The sequence below is a fragment of the Phyllobates terribilis genome, unplaced genomic scaffold (assembly GCF_046119375.1).
Source record: "Phyllobates terribilis strain yellow unplaced genomic scaffold, ASM4611937v1 Scaffold_3__8_contigs__length_932513732, whole genome shotgun sequence".
Lineage (NCBI taxonomy): Eukaryota > Metazoa > Chordata > Amphibia > Anura > Dendrobatidae > Phyllobates > Phyllobates terribilis.
The window spans coordinates 926,301,281-926,314,773 of NW_027362763.1; the positions used below are offsets into that span (position 1 = coordinate 926,301,281).

Sequence of the window (13,493 nt, forward strand, 5' to 3'; positions counted from 1 at the left end):
TCAAAATGATCTCAAGAACGGTGAGTAAAAATCCCAGAACCACACGGGGGGACCTAGTGAATGACCTGCAGAGAGCTGGGGCCAACGTTACACAGGCTACCATCAGTAACACACTACGCCGCCAGGGACTCAGATCCTGCGGTGCCAGACATGTCCCCCTGCTTAAGCCATTACATGTCCGGACCCATCTGAAGTTTGCTAGCGAGCATTTGGATAATCCAGAAGAGTATTGGGAGAATGTCATATGGTCAGATGAAACCAAAGTAGAACTGTTTGGTAGAAACACAACTCGTCGTGTTTGGAGGAGATAGAATGCTGAGTTGCATCCAAAGAACACCATACCTACTGTGAAGCATGGGGGTGGCAACATCATACTTTGGGGCTGTTTCTCTGCCAAGGGACCAGGACGACTGATCCGTGTACATGAAAGAATGAATGGGGCCATGTATCATGAGATTTTGAGTGCAAACCTCCTTCCATTTGCAAGGGTATTGAAGATGAAACGTGGCTGGGTCTTTCAGCATGACAATGATCCCAAGCACACCACCAGGGCAAAGAGGGAGTGGCTTCGTAAGAAGCATTTAAAGGTCCTGGAGTGGCCTAGCCAGTCTCCAGATCTAACCCTATAGAAAACCTTTGGAGGAAGTTGAAAGTCCGTGTTGCCCAGCGACAGCCCCAAAACATCACTGCTCTAGAGGATATCTGCATGGAGGAATGGGCCAACATACCAGCAACAGTGTGTGCCAACCTTGTGAAGAAATAAAGAAAATGTTTGACCTCTGTCATTGCCAGCAAAGGATATATAACAAAGTATTGAGATGAACTTTTGTAGGTGACCAAATACTTATATTCCACCAAAATTTAAAAAAAATGACTTTCCAAATCAGACAATGTGATTTTCAGGATTTGTTTTCTCATTTTGTCTCTCATAGTTGGGGTCTACCTATGATGTCAATTACACGCCTCTCTAATCTATTTAAGTGGGAGAACTTGCACAATTGGTGGCTGACTAAATACTTTTTTTCCCACTGTCGGTTATTTTGTGTAAATTACTTATGTTAGCTATAATTACTTAAAATTGCATATTGTGCATGTTTTAAAAATGATTGAAACTTTAATTTGTGGAAATATTATTTACTTTTTATTTAAAGTGATTGTCTATTACTGTACAATCCATTTAACAAGACCATATAAAGGTATGTTTACTGAAGAGGTAGTTTACGTGACAAAATACAATTCTTCAATGGTCTCCAACTTACATGAACTGGAGATGCTGGGTCTGGCTGCACACTCTAAGAATGAAAACAAAGAAAAACATTCCATCAGTCGTTGATTATTGTCGATATTGAAATGGTTGAAACTATAAGAAACATTTATCTCTTATATGAAATATATGATCTGCCCTGGGACCCTCACGAACAGAGTTCTTAGTCTTGGTTCTTGAGGAGATTGCATGGATCAAACGTGTGCACCATAGTCCTGTTAAATGTCTATTGTACTGATGGAGAAAGTTGAGTTCAACTTCTTAGTACAGTTTCTAATGATTGATGCTGGGACCCCAGCATGGGGGGTGGTCAAATATCTGTAAATTTATGGACAGTCTGCAAACATATACCATGATCTCTTTTACTTCAATGAAGTTTGTACTGCGCCTGCCTGACATATGCAACACAAACACATCCACAGGTAGTCTGCACAGGGGAGGGAGGACGGGGCTCAAATCAGAGATACACATCCACAGGGAGTCGGCACAAGGGAGGGAGGACGAGGCTCCAATCAGAGATAAACCTCCACACGGAGTCGGCACAAGGGAGGGAGGACGGGGCTCCAATCAGAGATACACGTCCACAAGGAGTCGGCACAAAGGAGGGAGGACGGGCTCCAATCAGAGATACACGTCCACAGGGAGTCGGCACAAAGGAGGAAGGACGGGGCTCCAATCGAGATACATTTTCACAGGGAGTCGGCACAGGGGAGGGAGGACGGGGCTCCAATCAGAGATACACGTCCACAAGGAGTCGGCACAAGGGAGGGAGGACAGGGCTCCAATCAGAGATACACGTTCACAGGGAGTCGGCACAGGGGAGGGAGGACGGAGCTCCAATCAGAGACACACGTCCACAAGGAGTCGGCACAGGGGAGGGAGGCTGGGGCTCCAATCAGAGATACACATCCACAGGGAGTCGGCACAGGGGAGCGAGGATGGGGCTCCAATCAGAGATGGCAAAAGAATAAGATGCAGAGAGTTATGTGATTGCTCACAGCAGACTTGCCAAATCTTCCAGATTTAATGGTAGTCATTCAGTTTTAGATTCCCATCACCTGGTCACTACCACTATTAATTTGGTCTGTAATTTTCCCTGAATCAGCACTGCTGTGATAACTAGAGATGAGCGAATCTGAACTTAAAAGTTTGGGGTTCATACCTGACAGACAGTGTCCAATGCTACACATTGAACATCGTCTTCTCCCCGAAGTCCGCAGCAAAGTTTGGAGTTTTGGGGGAAGTCGCTTGCAGAGTGAGAGAGAGATCCAAAGCCCGGGTCTCCAATGTTTTCAATGGGGTTCGGGTTCTGTTTCAAATTCGGGTACAGTTCTGGTACCTGAACCGAACTTTGGACTAAAGTTCGGATAAAGTACCAGAACCGAACTTCCACGGGTCCACTCATCCCTAGTGTTAACTAAAGTGTGATTCTTCTGGACAGCAGGAAATTACAGATACACCGTGCGGTGGAGGAAAGAGGAAATTAATTACAATAGAACTGAATTATAAGCATGTAGAATGGATAGTAGGGAGTAGGAAGTGTCCTTTATTTCAACTAAACTGCTTACTAATATTTGAGGTTTGTTAAAGGTGTAGGGGAAGGAAGAGACACCTTATAGTTTCATAGTTCATAGTTTTAAGGTTGAATGAAGACTATCCATCGAGTTCAACATATAACCTAACATTGATTCAGAGGAAGGAAAAAAAACATGAATCAGATGCTAAATAGCCCCATATTAGGGGTAAAATCCTTCCTGACTCCACATAGAGCAACCTAGCTCCCTGGATCAATGTCCCATGACAAAATCTTATACTCATAACCTGTATTATTTATTGAAGGCATCCAGGCCTCCTAAATTTCTTCTTTTTTTAATACAGTTCGTGATATTGAAAAAAAAAACATTGGGGGGTTTGGCCTGAAGTCCTGTCATGTAAGACGCACGATTTCTGAGCTCTGTGAGGACACCCTATAAAGCGACTGATATCTGTACTAAAAGAAGCTGATCTCGTCTGAAACCTTTGGAGAAGATACAGATTTGCCTCTGGATCATTTTAAGACCACCCGTGTCTTTTACACCCTGGCACAGCCGAGATATTGACTTTAAAACAGACATGACAGGCAGGTGAGTGGAGCCGCAGTACAGACCCCTGTGCCATAAAAAATAGTGCCCCGTTTTCAGCTGCCAGTGTGGCCATCAAGTGATGATCACTTATTTTATTTTTATAAACTGCCTCTGGACCTCAATGGGTCCTTATTATATCATCCTCACCTCCCTATACGCCGGCACACCCGAGTGGTTACTGCTCTTAACAAGCGGGTAAGGACGCTGTGGTCTGGGGAGAAGAGCCGCAGTACAAATCCTTGCGCCCAAATTAGTCCCCCTGTTCTCGTCTATTTGCGTGGCTATCTAGCAATGGTCACACCGAAAATTCATCTCTTCCACCTCTAACAATCGGGGGGACCATTCCCAGCCTGCTCCTATCTCCCCTGTAAGTGGCACACCGGTGCAATATCCCTTCCATAGAGCGCATCTGCCAGACGATCCGGGAAAGTCCCTGCTGCGGGTAATTACGCATGCCTGTGGTCTCCGTCCAGCTCTGTCATACACGCTGAGTAGCGCTACAAGTGAAGACTCAAGACCACTACAGACACCAGGGACTTACTCTAAAGTATCAGATCACCCTCCTCTTTCTTTTATTACAGAGAGGAACCCTAAAAAAATTGTAAGATTTTGGCCAGATCTAAATATTGTGATCTAAAAAATGACAGTTTAACCGCAGCACCTCATAAGAAATGCCTCCGCAGTTTATTACTTCATAGCAACCATTTTCCTCTTGCTCCCTCATAAACAGTGGTTAATATCCTAGGTGTGTATGGACTACAAAAACCATAGATAATACCTCTGCTTTCATCCACTCAATATCTACCAGATGTGGAAGCTCTGTCTGAATCAGACTTAGTAAATTAAGAAAAACCCCTCAATTTCCGTGCCATACACTCTGCATTAGGTTCTCACAGTCAATAATAAACCTATCCACTATAGTTCCTTTGGTCAATATCTATCACCATTGAATTATACAAGTGACTTACTCTACTCTGTGAACCTATTACGTTCGGCACTGAATTCACCTACTAATCCATAATAAATCTCATCTGAATCCATTATAGGAGTGAGCAACAACTTTGTCTCTTCTGGTGGAGTCTCTGATCCGGGGTTACCCCTCATCATATACAGCCATAATCCTAACCTACGCTTTATCCACCCTATTCAGGATGTCATCAATTATCTTATTATACTTTTCCAACTTTCTTTTCCATCCTCCAAAATGGACAAAAGTGGTCTCAAATCTAAATCCACAAGCTCCAAAAACATTAAATCTGCACACAACATAAAAATGGGCTCTCAGAAAGAAAATCAGAGCCTTCTTCAAAACACTAGACAAACTTCTCTCTCATCTACTTCAGAAGAATCCCCTAACTCGATTAGCCCTTTGAAATCCAGGTCTCCCTTAAGGAGACTAGATAACAACCCGGAGTCTTCCAGACAAAAACAATACTCCTCTTATGGTGGACCACCAAAGTCCAACGCACATCTTAATAATTCTATTAAATTTGGTATAAACAAACACCATCTTTCTGCTACTGAAGACCCTCCTGTAGATGAAATGGATTTTTCCGTATCGTCAAAGAGGAAGGAACCTGATGACAGAAGTCAAAGACTCTACCTGTCAGGGGTTTTCTGGGATTAAAGATGACGTCACCTCTCCCACTCAAAGTCCGGATAGACACCGTCGTAGGCAAAATCAATTTACTTTTTCTTCCCATTCTCTAGATAATAAACTAAAATCCTCAATCAGTTTTGAAGACATTAACTCTTCTGATAAAAACGCCTCTGAAAACTTTATGAGGGAATTGACAAAAGCTTTAAACAATAATGTGGAACTAGACTTTGAACGACAAGCAAATCTTCTCCTATCCACTCTTAATGCCATCACTCAGAGAATTGGAGCTAGTGAAATAAGAATCACTTCCGTTGAAAAAAAAAAGACTATTTGTCAAAATCTCACCAAGATTTGCATCAGGAAATTTCTAAACTTAGATCTAAGCTGTCAGATCTAGAGGATCGTAACCGGAGAAATAACATCAAACTCCGAGAGATTTCTGAAAACATCTCGCAAAATAATTTAACAAACTATATCAAAGACCTATTTCATAAAACTATTCCAAACTTTTCTAACCTAGACATGTCTACCTCATCCCCCTGGTCTTCATCCAGATTCCCCAAGAGATACCATTTTACGAATCCACTTTTTTGCCACAAAACAGAATAAATCTTTCCCAGATTCATTCTCCCATATTAAATTGTTTGGGGATCTATCTAAAGACACTATAAACGCTCGGAAATCCTTCGGTGAAGTCACCTTCGCTGAGATCTTTGTAGGTTCCCTACAGGTGAGGCTTTCCTACTAAGCTCCTTGTTTTTTTCAAAGGAAAAACTATACCCATATTCACTCCAGAAGAAGGCATCAAATATATTTCTTCATTAAAATCTGTCTCTCCAACCAGAGTGAATCGCTGAGTGACACTTGGGGTTTTTTTGGGACTTCCTCACCACCATTTATAAACATTTTAGGTATTGATAACACCCTTCATGTCATTGCTAACCTTTGACTTGAAATATTGAGTAGTTAGATATTTTTTGTTACGCAGGTCTTTAATGTAATTTTAGCTATATGTTGTTTGCATTTTTCTCTATTTCAAATTACGTTACAAGGCTTCCAAAAAGTTATCGGGATGTCCCTCGCAGACCTCTTCACTGAACTTTCCCCCACCAAGAGGAGAGATCCCTTTGTTTGGCGGTGCTCCTTCAGGAGAACTTTTTCTTCTATGTTTGTTTCCTTTTAAATATCTCAAGTAAGATTTTATACACTGTGTACAGAATTATTGGGCAAGTTGTATTTTAGAGGATTATTTTTATTATTGATCAACAACTATGTTCTCAATCAACCCAAAAGACTCATAAATATCCAAGCTTAATGTTTTTGGAAGTTGGAGGGATTTTTTTTTAGATTTGGCTATCTTAGGAGGATATCTGTTTGTGCAGGTAACTATTACTGTGCAGAATTATTAGGCAACTTAATAAAAAACAAATATAATCCCATCTCACTTGTTTATTTTCAACAGGTAAACCAATATCAGTGCACAAAATTTAGAAATAAACATTTCTGACATGCAAAAACAAAAACCAATAAAATTAGTGATCAATATAGCCACCTTTCTTTATGATGACACTCAACAGCCTTCCATCCATAGATTCTGTCAGTTGCTTGATCTGTTTTCGATCAACATTGCGTGCAGCAGCCACCACAGCCTCCCAAACACTGTTCCAAGAGGTGTACTGTTTTCCCTCCCTTTAGATCTCACATTTTATGATGGACCACAGGTTCTCTATGGGGTTCAGATCAGGTGAACAAGGGGGCCATGTCATTATTTTTTCTTCTTTTAGACCTTTACTGGCCAGCCACGCTGTGGAGTAGTTGGATGCATGTGATGGAGCGTTGTCCTGCATGAAAATCATGTTTTTCTTGAACGATACTGACTTCTTCCTGTACCACTGCTTGAAGAAGTTGTCTTCCAGAAACTGACAGTAAGTCTGGGAGTTGAGCTTCACTCCATCCTCAACCCAAAAAGATCCCACAAGTTCATCTTTGGTGATACCAGCCCATACCAGTACCCCACCTCCATCTTGCATGTGAGTCGGAGTGGAGCTCTCTGCCCTTTACTGATCCAGCCTCTGGCCCATCCATCTGGCCCATCAAGAGTCACTCTCATTTCATCAGTCCATAAAACCTTTGAAAAATCAGTCTTAAGATGTTTCTTGTCCCATTCTTGACGTTTTATCTTATGTTTCTTGTTCAAAGGTGGTCGTTTTTCAGCCTTCCTTACCTTGGCCATGTCACTGAGTATCGCACACCTTGTGCTTTTTGATACTCCAGTAACGTTGCAGTTCTGAATTATGACAAAACTGGTGGCGAATGGCATCTTGGCAGCTTCACGCTTGATTTTCCTCAATTCATGGGCAGTTATTTTGCGCCTTTTTTGTCCAACACGCTTCTTGCGACCCTGTTGGCTATTTGTCATGAAACAATTGATTGTTGGATGATCACGCTTCAAAAGTTTGGAAATTTCAAGACTGCTGCATCCCTCTGCAAGACATCTCACAATTTTGGACTTTTCAGAGCCCGTCAAATCTCTCTTCTGACCCATTTTGCCAAAGGAATGGAAGTTGCCTAATAATTTAGCACACCTTATATAGGGTGTTGATGTCATTAGTCAACAACACCCCTTCTCATTACAGAGATGCACTTAAACAGATTTACTTAATTGGTAGTTGGATCTCAAGCCTATTGCAGCTTGGAGTAGGACAACATGTATAAAAAGTATCATGTGAGCAAAATACTCATTTGCCTAATAATTGTGCACACAGTGTAGTTCATATTTAAATAAATTTCTATTGTACACCGTGACTGCTGTGACTTACTGCGGTCTCACTCTGCGATTCAGAACGTGTTTGTTCTGCAGTCTGGGACTTTCGCCGTTCTTCACAGCACTTACTGCCTATATTCCATCTCTTAGTTTGACTTAATTTTGCTTGGTTCCATCATTATTTAATTAATATCCTCTTACCCACAAATACATTACACCCTGTAATGAGTACCAATTTTCTCTCATACAACATCAGAGGCCTAAACAGTCCCATGAAAAGGTTCACAATTTGGAGAGAGATCAAAAATAGCCGTGCCGACATAATTTGCCTTCAAGAGACCAAATTTAGTAAATCTAACCACCCATCTTTCCATCAAAGAGACTTTCCCCATATTTTTAAAGCTCTCAATGATAATAAAAAAGCAGGAGTTATTACAATTATAAAGAACACTATCCCTTTCAAATTGATAGAGGAACTAGGGGATGACTTGGGTAGATTCCACATATTAGTTTGTTATCTTAATAATTGACCATGCACCATTGTCAATATCTATGCCCCTAACAAAAGAATTTTCAAATTCCTGGATAAACTTATTAAAAAAATTCAACTAATAAGAAAAGGCTATCTAATTTTACTCGGTGACTTTAATATAGTACCTGATTGCTTTATTTACTCCTCCTCTTCCAAAAGACAATCCTCCCCTAGTTTAAATTCCTGGTTGACAAGAAATTAGTTTTTTGATGTCTTTTGATGTATCAACTCATCTTCTAGAGAATACACACATTTCTCTGATGTCCACAACTCCTCTTCTAGAATTGATTTACTGCTTACCGACACCTTCTCTATTTCCAAATTTGTAGAGGTCTCAATCCTACCAAAATCCATCTCTGATCACTCCCCAGTTTTGGGAAAAATTCAAATTGGTCCTAATCTACTAAACAAACAATTATGGAGATGTAGCTTCTCCCTCCTACATTTCCCCTCCTATAAATCTGAAATGGAATCATCTATTAAACAGTATTTTATTGAAAACGCGTCCGATAAAGTAAGCCCGTTCCATATTTGGAACAATCATAAAGCGGTTATAAGAGGTATCCTGATGAAATTATCCTCCATTCACAAGGAGAAATACAGAGAAAAAATTTCCTATTTACAAACCCAATTAAATGTTAAAATAGCCTCACAATCTAACTTAGCCTCCCCCTCGCCCACCCGTCAACAAGAAATAATTACACTCAGACAAGAACTCAAAAAAGAACTCTTTTCCTCATACGATACATACATCAAATCATGTAAATTTAAGTCTTATTATTCCCTTAACAAACTATCTAAATTCATGTCCCAGAAAATTAAACATTCCAGAATCAAACAAAGAATTAATAGAATCCTATCTCCATCAGGCAAAATTAAATATCATCCTAAAGATATTGCGGAATCATTGCCAAATATTACTCAAACTTATATAATCTTGATTCTGACCCTTCCATTAAACCCCCAAACGAGGAATCCATTAACAACTTTCTCTCCGGTATTAATCTACCTAAAATCAATCCATTAGACCTAGAATCTCTTAATCTTCCCTTGTCAACTGATGAAATTCTAGCCACAATACAAAAACTCAAATCTATGAAGTCTCCTGGTCCTGACGGATTCAACAACAAGTATTATAAAAATTTTGGCACCCTCCTTACTCCTCATCTTGCAACAGTCTTTAATTTGGCCTCGGCTCAGGGCTCCTTTCCAACAGAAATGCTGGAAGCTACAATCATTCTCATCTACAAATCTAAAGGAGATACTGACCATGTTATAAATTACAGAACGATCTCTTTAATTAATTCCGACTTAAAAATATATGCAAAAATATTAGCAAATAGATTAGAAACCATCTTACCCAAACTCATTAATAACGATCAGATAGCATTCATTGTGGGTCGTCAATCGACCGATGGTACCAGGAGACTTCTAAATATTATAAATAAAATTAATACCGCTAATCTTTCATCTATCATCCTTTCCTTAGACGCCGAAAAGGCCTTTTAAATTGGAGATTCCTCAAACTTACCCTTGCCAAATTTGGGTTTAATAATGAAAGTCTGTCCTCTATTTTTGCACTCTATTCTTCCCCTAAGGCTAAAGTATATGCAAACAATCACCTTTCAAACATCACTCAGATATCAAACGACACTAGGCAGGGTTGCCCCCTATCTCCTCTATTATTTGCCCTTGCTCTCGAACCCTTAGCCTAATCTATAAGAGATAACCCTGCTATCAAGGGTATCCATACTCCTACTCGTCACTTCAAAATCAGACTTTTTGCAGATGATTTGATTCTCTCCTTAACTGACCCAGTTACCTCTATAAAAGAACTTTTAATTATTCTAAAAGTCTTTTCTGAAGTCTCACACTTTAAAATCAATTCTGACAAATCTCAAATTCTTCACTTTAATCTAAAAAGCTCTACCATCGACGACATCAGGAATTTATCCTCTTTCAACTGGGAAAATAAGGAAATACCGTATCTGGGAATCTTCCTAACTAAGAATTTGAAATTCCTACAAACATGGATAATATTTCTAAAACTATTTCTAATGACCTAATCTCTTAACACCTCTGAATTATCTTGGGTAGGTAGGGTAATGATAGTCAAAAACTATATACTCCCTAAAATCTTCTATATCTTTAGGACCCTCCCCATTATCATTCCTATGTTCTATCTCTCCAAGCTACAGAAATTACTAAACGACTTTATTTGGCATCATCAAAAAATTAGAGTAGCTTCTAAGGTTCTGTATAAAAACAAACTTCATGGTGGATTGAGTCTACCAAACCTTCACGCATACTACCTAGTTAATTTAGTTAAACAAAGTAACGGGTGGTTTAACCTTAAATTCACTCCTGCTTGGCTAGACCTAGAATTAGCTCATAACAATTACCAACCCTTAAGAAACCTTCTATTTAAACATTTGCTTAATCCAAAGTCTCACGAACCAACCCATCCCATTCTACAAGCTATCATCTTCGCTGGAAAACATTGGCCAAACCTAGAAAAAAAATAAAAAAATCAGACCAAATCAAAAACCTCTCCTTCCTGTCTGTCAATTTAATTATTGATCAACATTCACTCCCTTCGTGGAATTCAGTTGGCCTCCAAAAAATAAAAGATATTTATAATGGCTCCAGTTTTACTCCCTTTAAAGATTTAAAAAAGAAACATAATCTTTCTATGACTGATTTTTTATATTATACCTCTCTGAAGGATAATATAAACACTATCTTATCTAACAAAGCTCCTCTATCTGAGGTTACATGTAACCTAATTAATGATGGGAATCACAAGGTCTTCAGGAGCACTAAATATCTTTACAATACTTTTAATGACGACCCTTCTTTTTTCAAACTTTCCTACGTGCACAAATGGGAAACAGATCTAAACAAAATATTCACCTCTGAACAAAGGGAGAATGCAATAGATTTCTCCTATTCTGCAAATATCTCTATGCTCCTTCATGAGTCTTTCTTCAAAATTTTATCCAGATGGTACCTCACCCCTGTTAGACTCACTCATTTATCTAATGATGGTTCCTCTCTTTGTTGGAGAAACTGCGGCCAGCCAGGCACACTTTTAAACATTTTTTGGAGCTACCCCAAAATTAAATCACTTTGGAGCCAGGTCTTTTCTCTGATAACAAATTTATTAAATAATAATTTCCCAATTACTCCTCAAATGGCCCTCCTCTCTCTCCATAGCTCATTAGAATCTAGATATGCCCTAATCAATAACTATCTTCCTAAATATCACAAAAAATGGAACTGCTGGACCTCAAAACTCCCTTGATTCTCTTCTCTTTGACATTGTTATTTGAATACTTCTCTTTTTTCAGTTGGTACTCTCGTGGGTAATTTAAATATTGATTATATATAGTATAAACCTAATAATTCTCAAACGTTTTTTTTTTTTTTTTATCTCTAATTTGTTCACTGCAATACTGCTCTTGTTACTATCTACTTTGTAACAAATTAAGTTCTCCCTTTTTCCCTACCCTCCCCCCTCCTTTTTCCTTGTCCCTGGAAAAGTAAATACATTTCTTACCTCACCTGCCTCCCCCTCCCTTTCCTTCACCTCTTTATCATTCCATTCCATTTGTTAAATCTAAATTTTAAAAAAATTATTGGAAAAGAAAAAACAAAAACATTTAACACAAAACACGAATTTAAACAGGCTATTTTCTGATAACACATTTCCTTTAGTGTAAATCCTCACAAGTAAGGATTATGACATTTGTGCAGTTGCATTAAGAACATACAAACACATTACATATGTAATAACACTACATTAGATGGATAAATACTTTTGGTATTCAGCAACTAGAAAAGGTTTTAGCAGAGACATTTTTTACAGTGCCAATCTCTGTCAGCGGTAATTACAGTTCAGGATGTTCCACACAACCCCATGGTCCTACCCCCACAAATGTGATCGCAAGGTGCCTATGGGATGCCATGACAGCTGGGTGCTGAAGACTACCATACCAGTCATGGCGGTGCTCCTATGAAAACCAGTCTGTGGATGTCATTCACAGGTGACCATGATTTTTACTATATACTGCAATACTATGGTATTGCTGTATATAATATAGGCTATAAGACGATCGCAAGTTCAAGTCCCTTAGGGGAATTAAAAATAAATAATAAAAAGAAATTATCAAATAAGCATAAAAATTCAAATCACCACATTTTTCCCCCATTAAAAATAAAGATATTAAAAAAATAAACATATTTGGTATTACCATGCTTGTAAAAGTCCAAGTTATCAAAATATAAAATGAATTAATCGGATCTATTGTAACATAAAGAGGAAAAAATCAAAACGTCATAATTGCGGCTTTTCCACAAAAAAGTGCAATAAGAGATCAAAAAGTCATATCTACTGTAAATATGTCAGGACACCATGCAAAAAAACAAACAACCCCTCACATAATTTCATTTTCCAAACAATAAAAATATTATGGAAAATGTGCTGCAAATGAATTTTTTATTTCACAAATTTCCAATTTTGTATTTAATCATTTAAAAAGAAAACATGCAAGTTTGGCATCAACGTAATAGCACTGAACTATGAGAATTATACTGCAAATTCATTTTTACCAAACAATGAACATTATAAAAAAACATAAAAAAAAAATTGTGGAACGAGGCTCTCATAGGCTTACATAGAGAGTCTAGACCGCTCCAGTGTTGGTCAGACAGAAGTTGTGGTCACAAGATGGCGCATTGGGACTGGTGCGGCGCAGAGAAGTGCTGAAGAAAGTGGCTGGTAAGTTTATTATAGGGAACTTACTGTACATTAATGGCACCACTCCAGCAGTGAAGTAAAAGAAAACACTGGAGTGGTGCTTTAAGCAAATTACATTTATTAAACGATTTATGGTATATCTAAGCATGTTATGTGTCATTGAACTCTCCAGTGTAATTATATAGAAAAGATGGTAAATATTATTTTGGTCTTTCCTTTATCCTCTTCTGTCATTGCAACAAAAATTTTTTTGAAGGAGGCAACAATATCATTATTGAATCTCTTAATGTTTATGTTGTTGAAGAACATTTTTGGATTGCTTTTACTTTCTTTGACAGTGAGTCTATCCGTCTCATCTTTGCTGACTTGATCTATTTTTTACACAATTTCTTTCTGTACTATAATTATTCAATGCCTCATCACTACCTTCTTTTTAGTACACTAATATTTA

General features: G+C 38.6%; 1 protein-coding gene across 1 annotated transcript in view; it reads right to left on the reverse strand.

Annotated features, from left to right (window-relative positions):
- Positions 1 to 13,493, reverse strand: part of LOC141257813 (pecanex-like protein 2) — a 1,433,759-nt gene that overhangs the window by 967,614 nt on the left and 452,652 nt on the right. Inside the window, exon 11 of the mRNA XM_073672817.1 lies at positions 1,260 to 1,292. Coding sequence (XP_073528918.1) covers positions 1,260 to 1,292 — 33 coding nt within the window. The remainder of the gene's footprint in view (positions 1 to 1,259; positions 1,293 to 13,493) is intronic.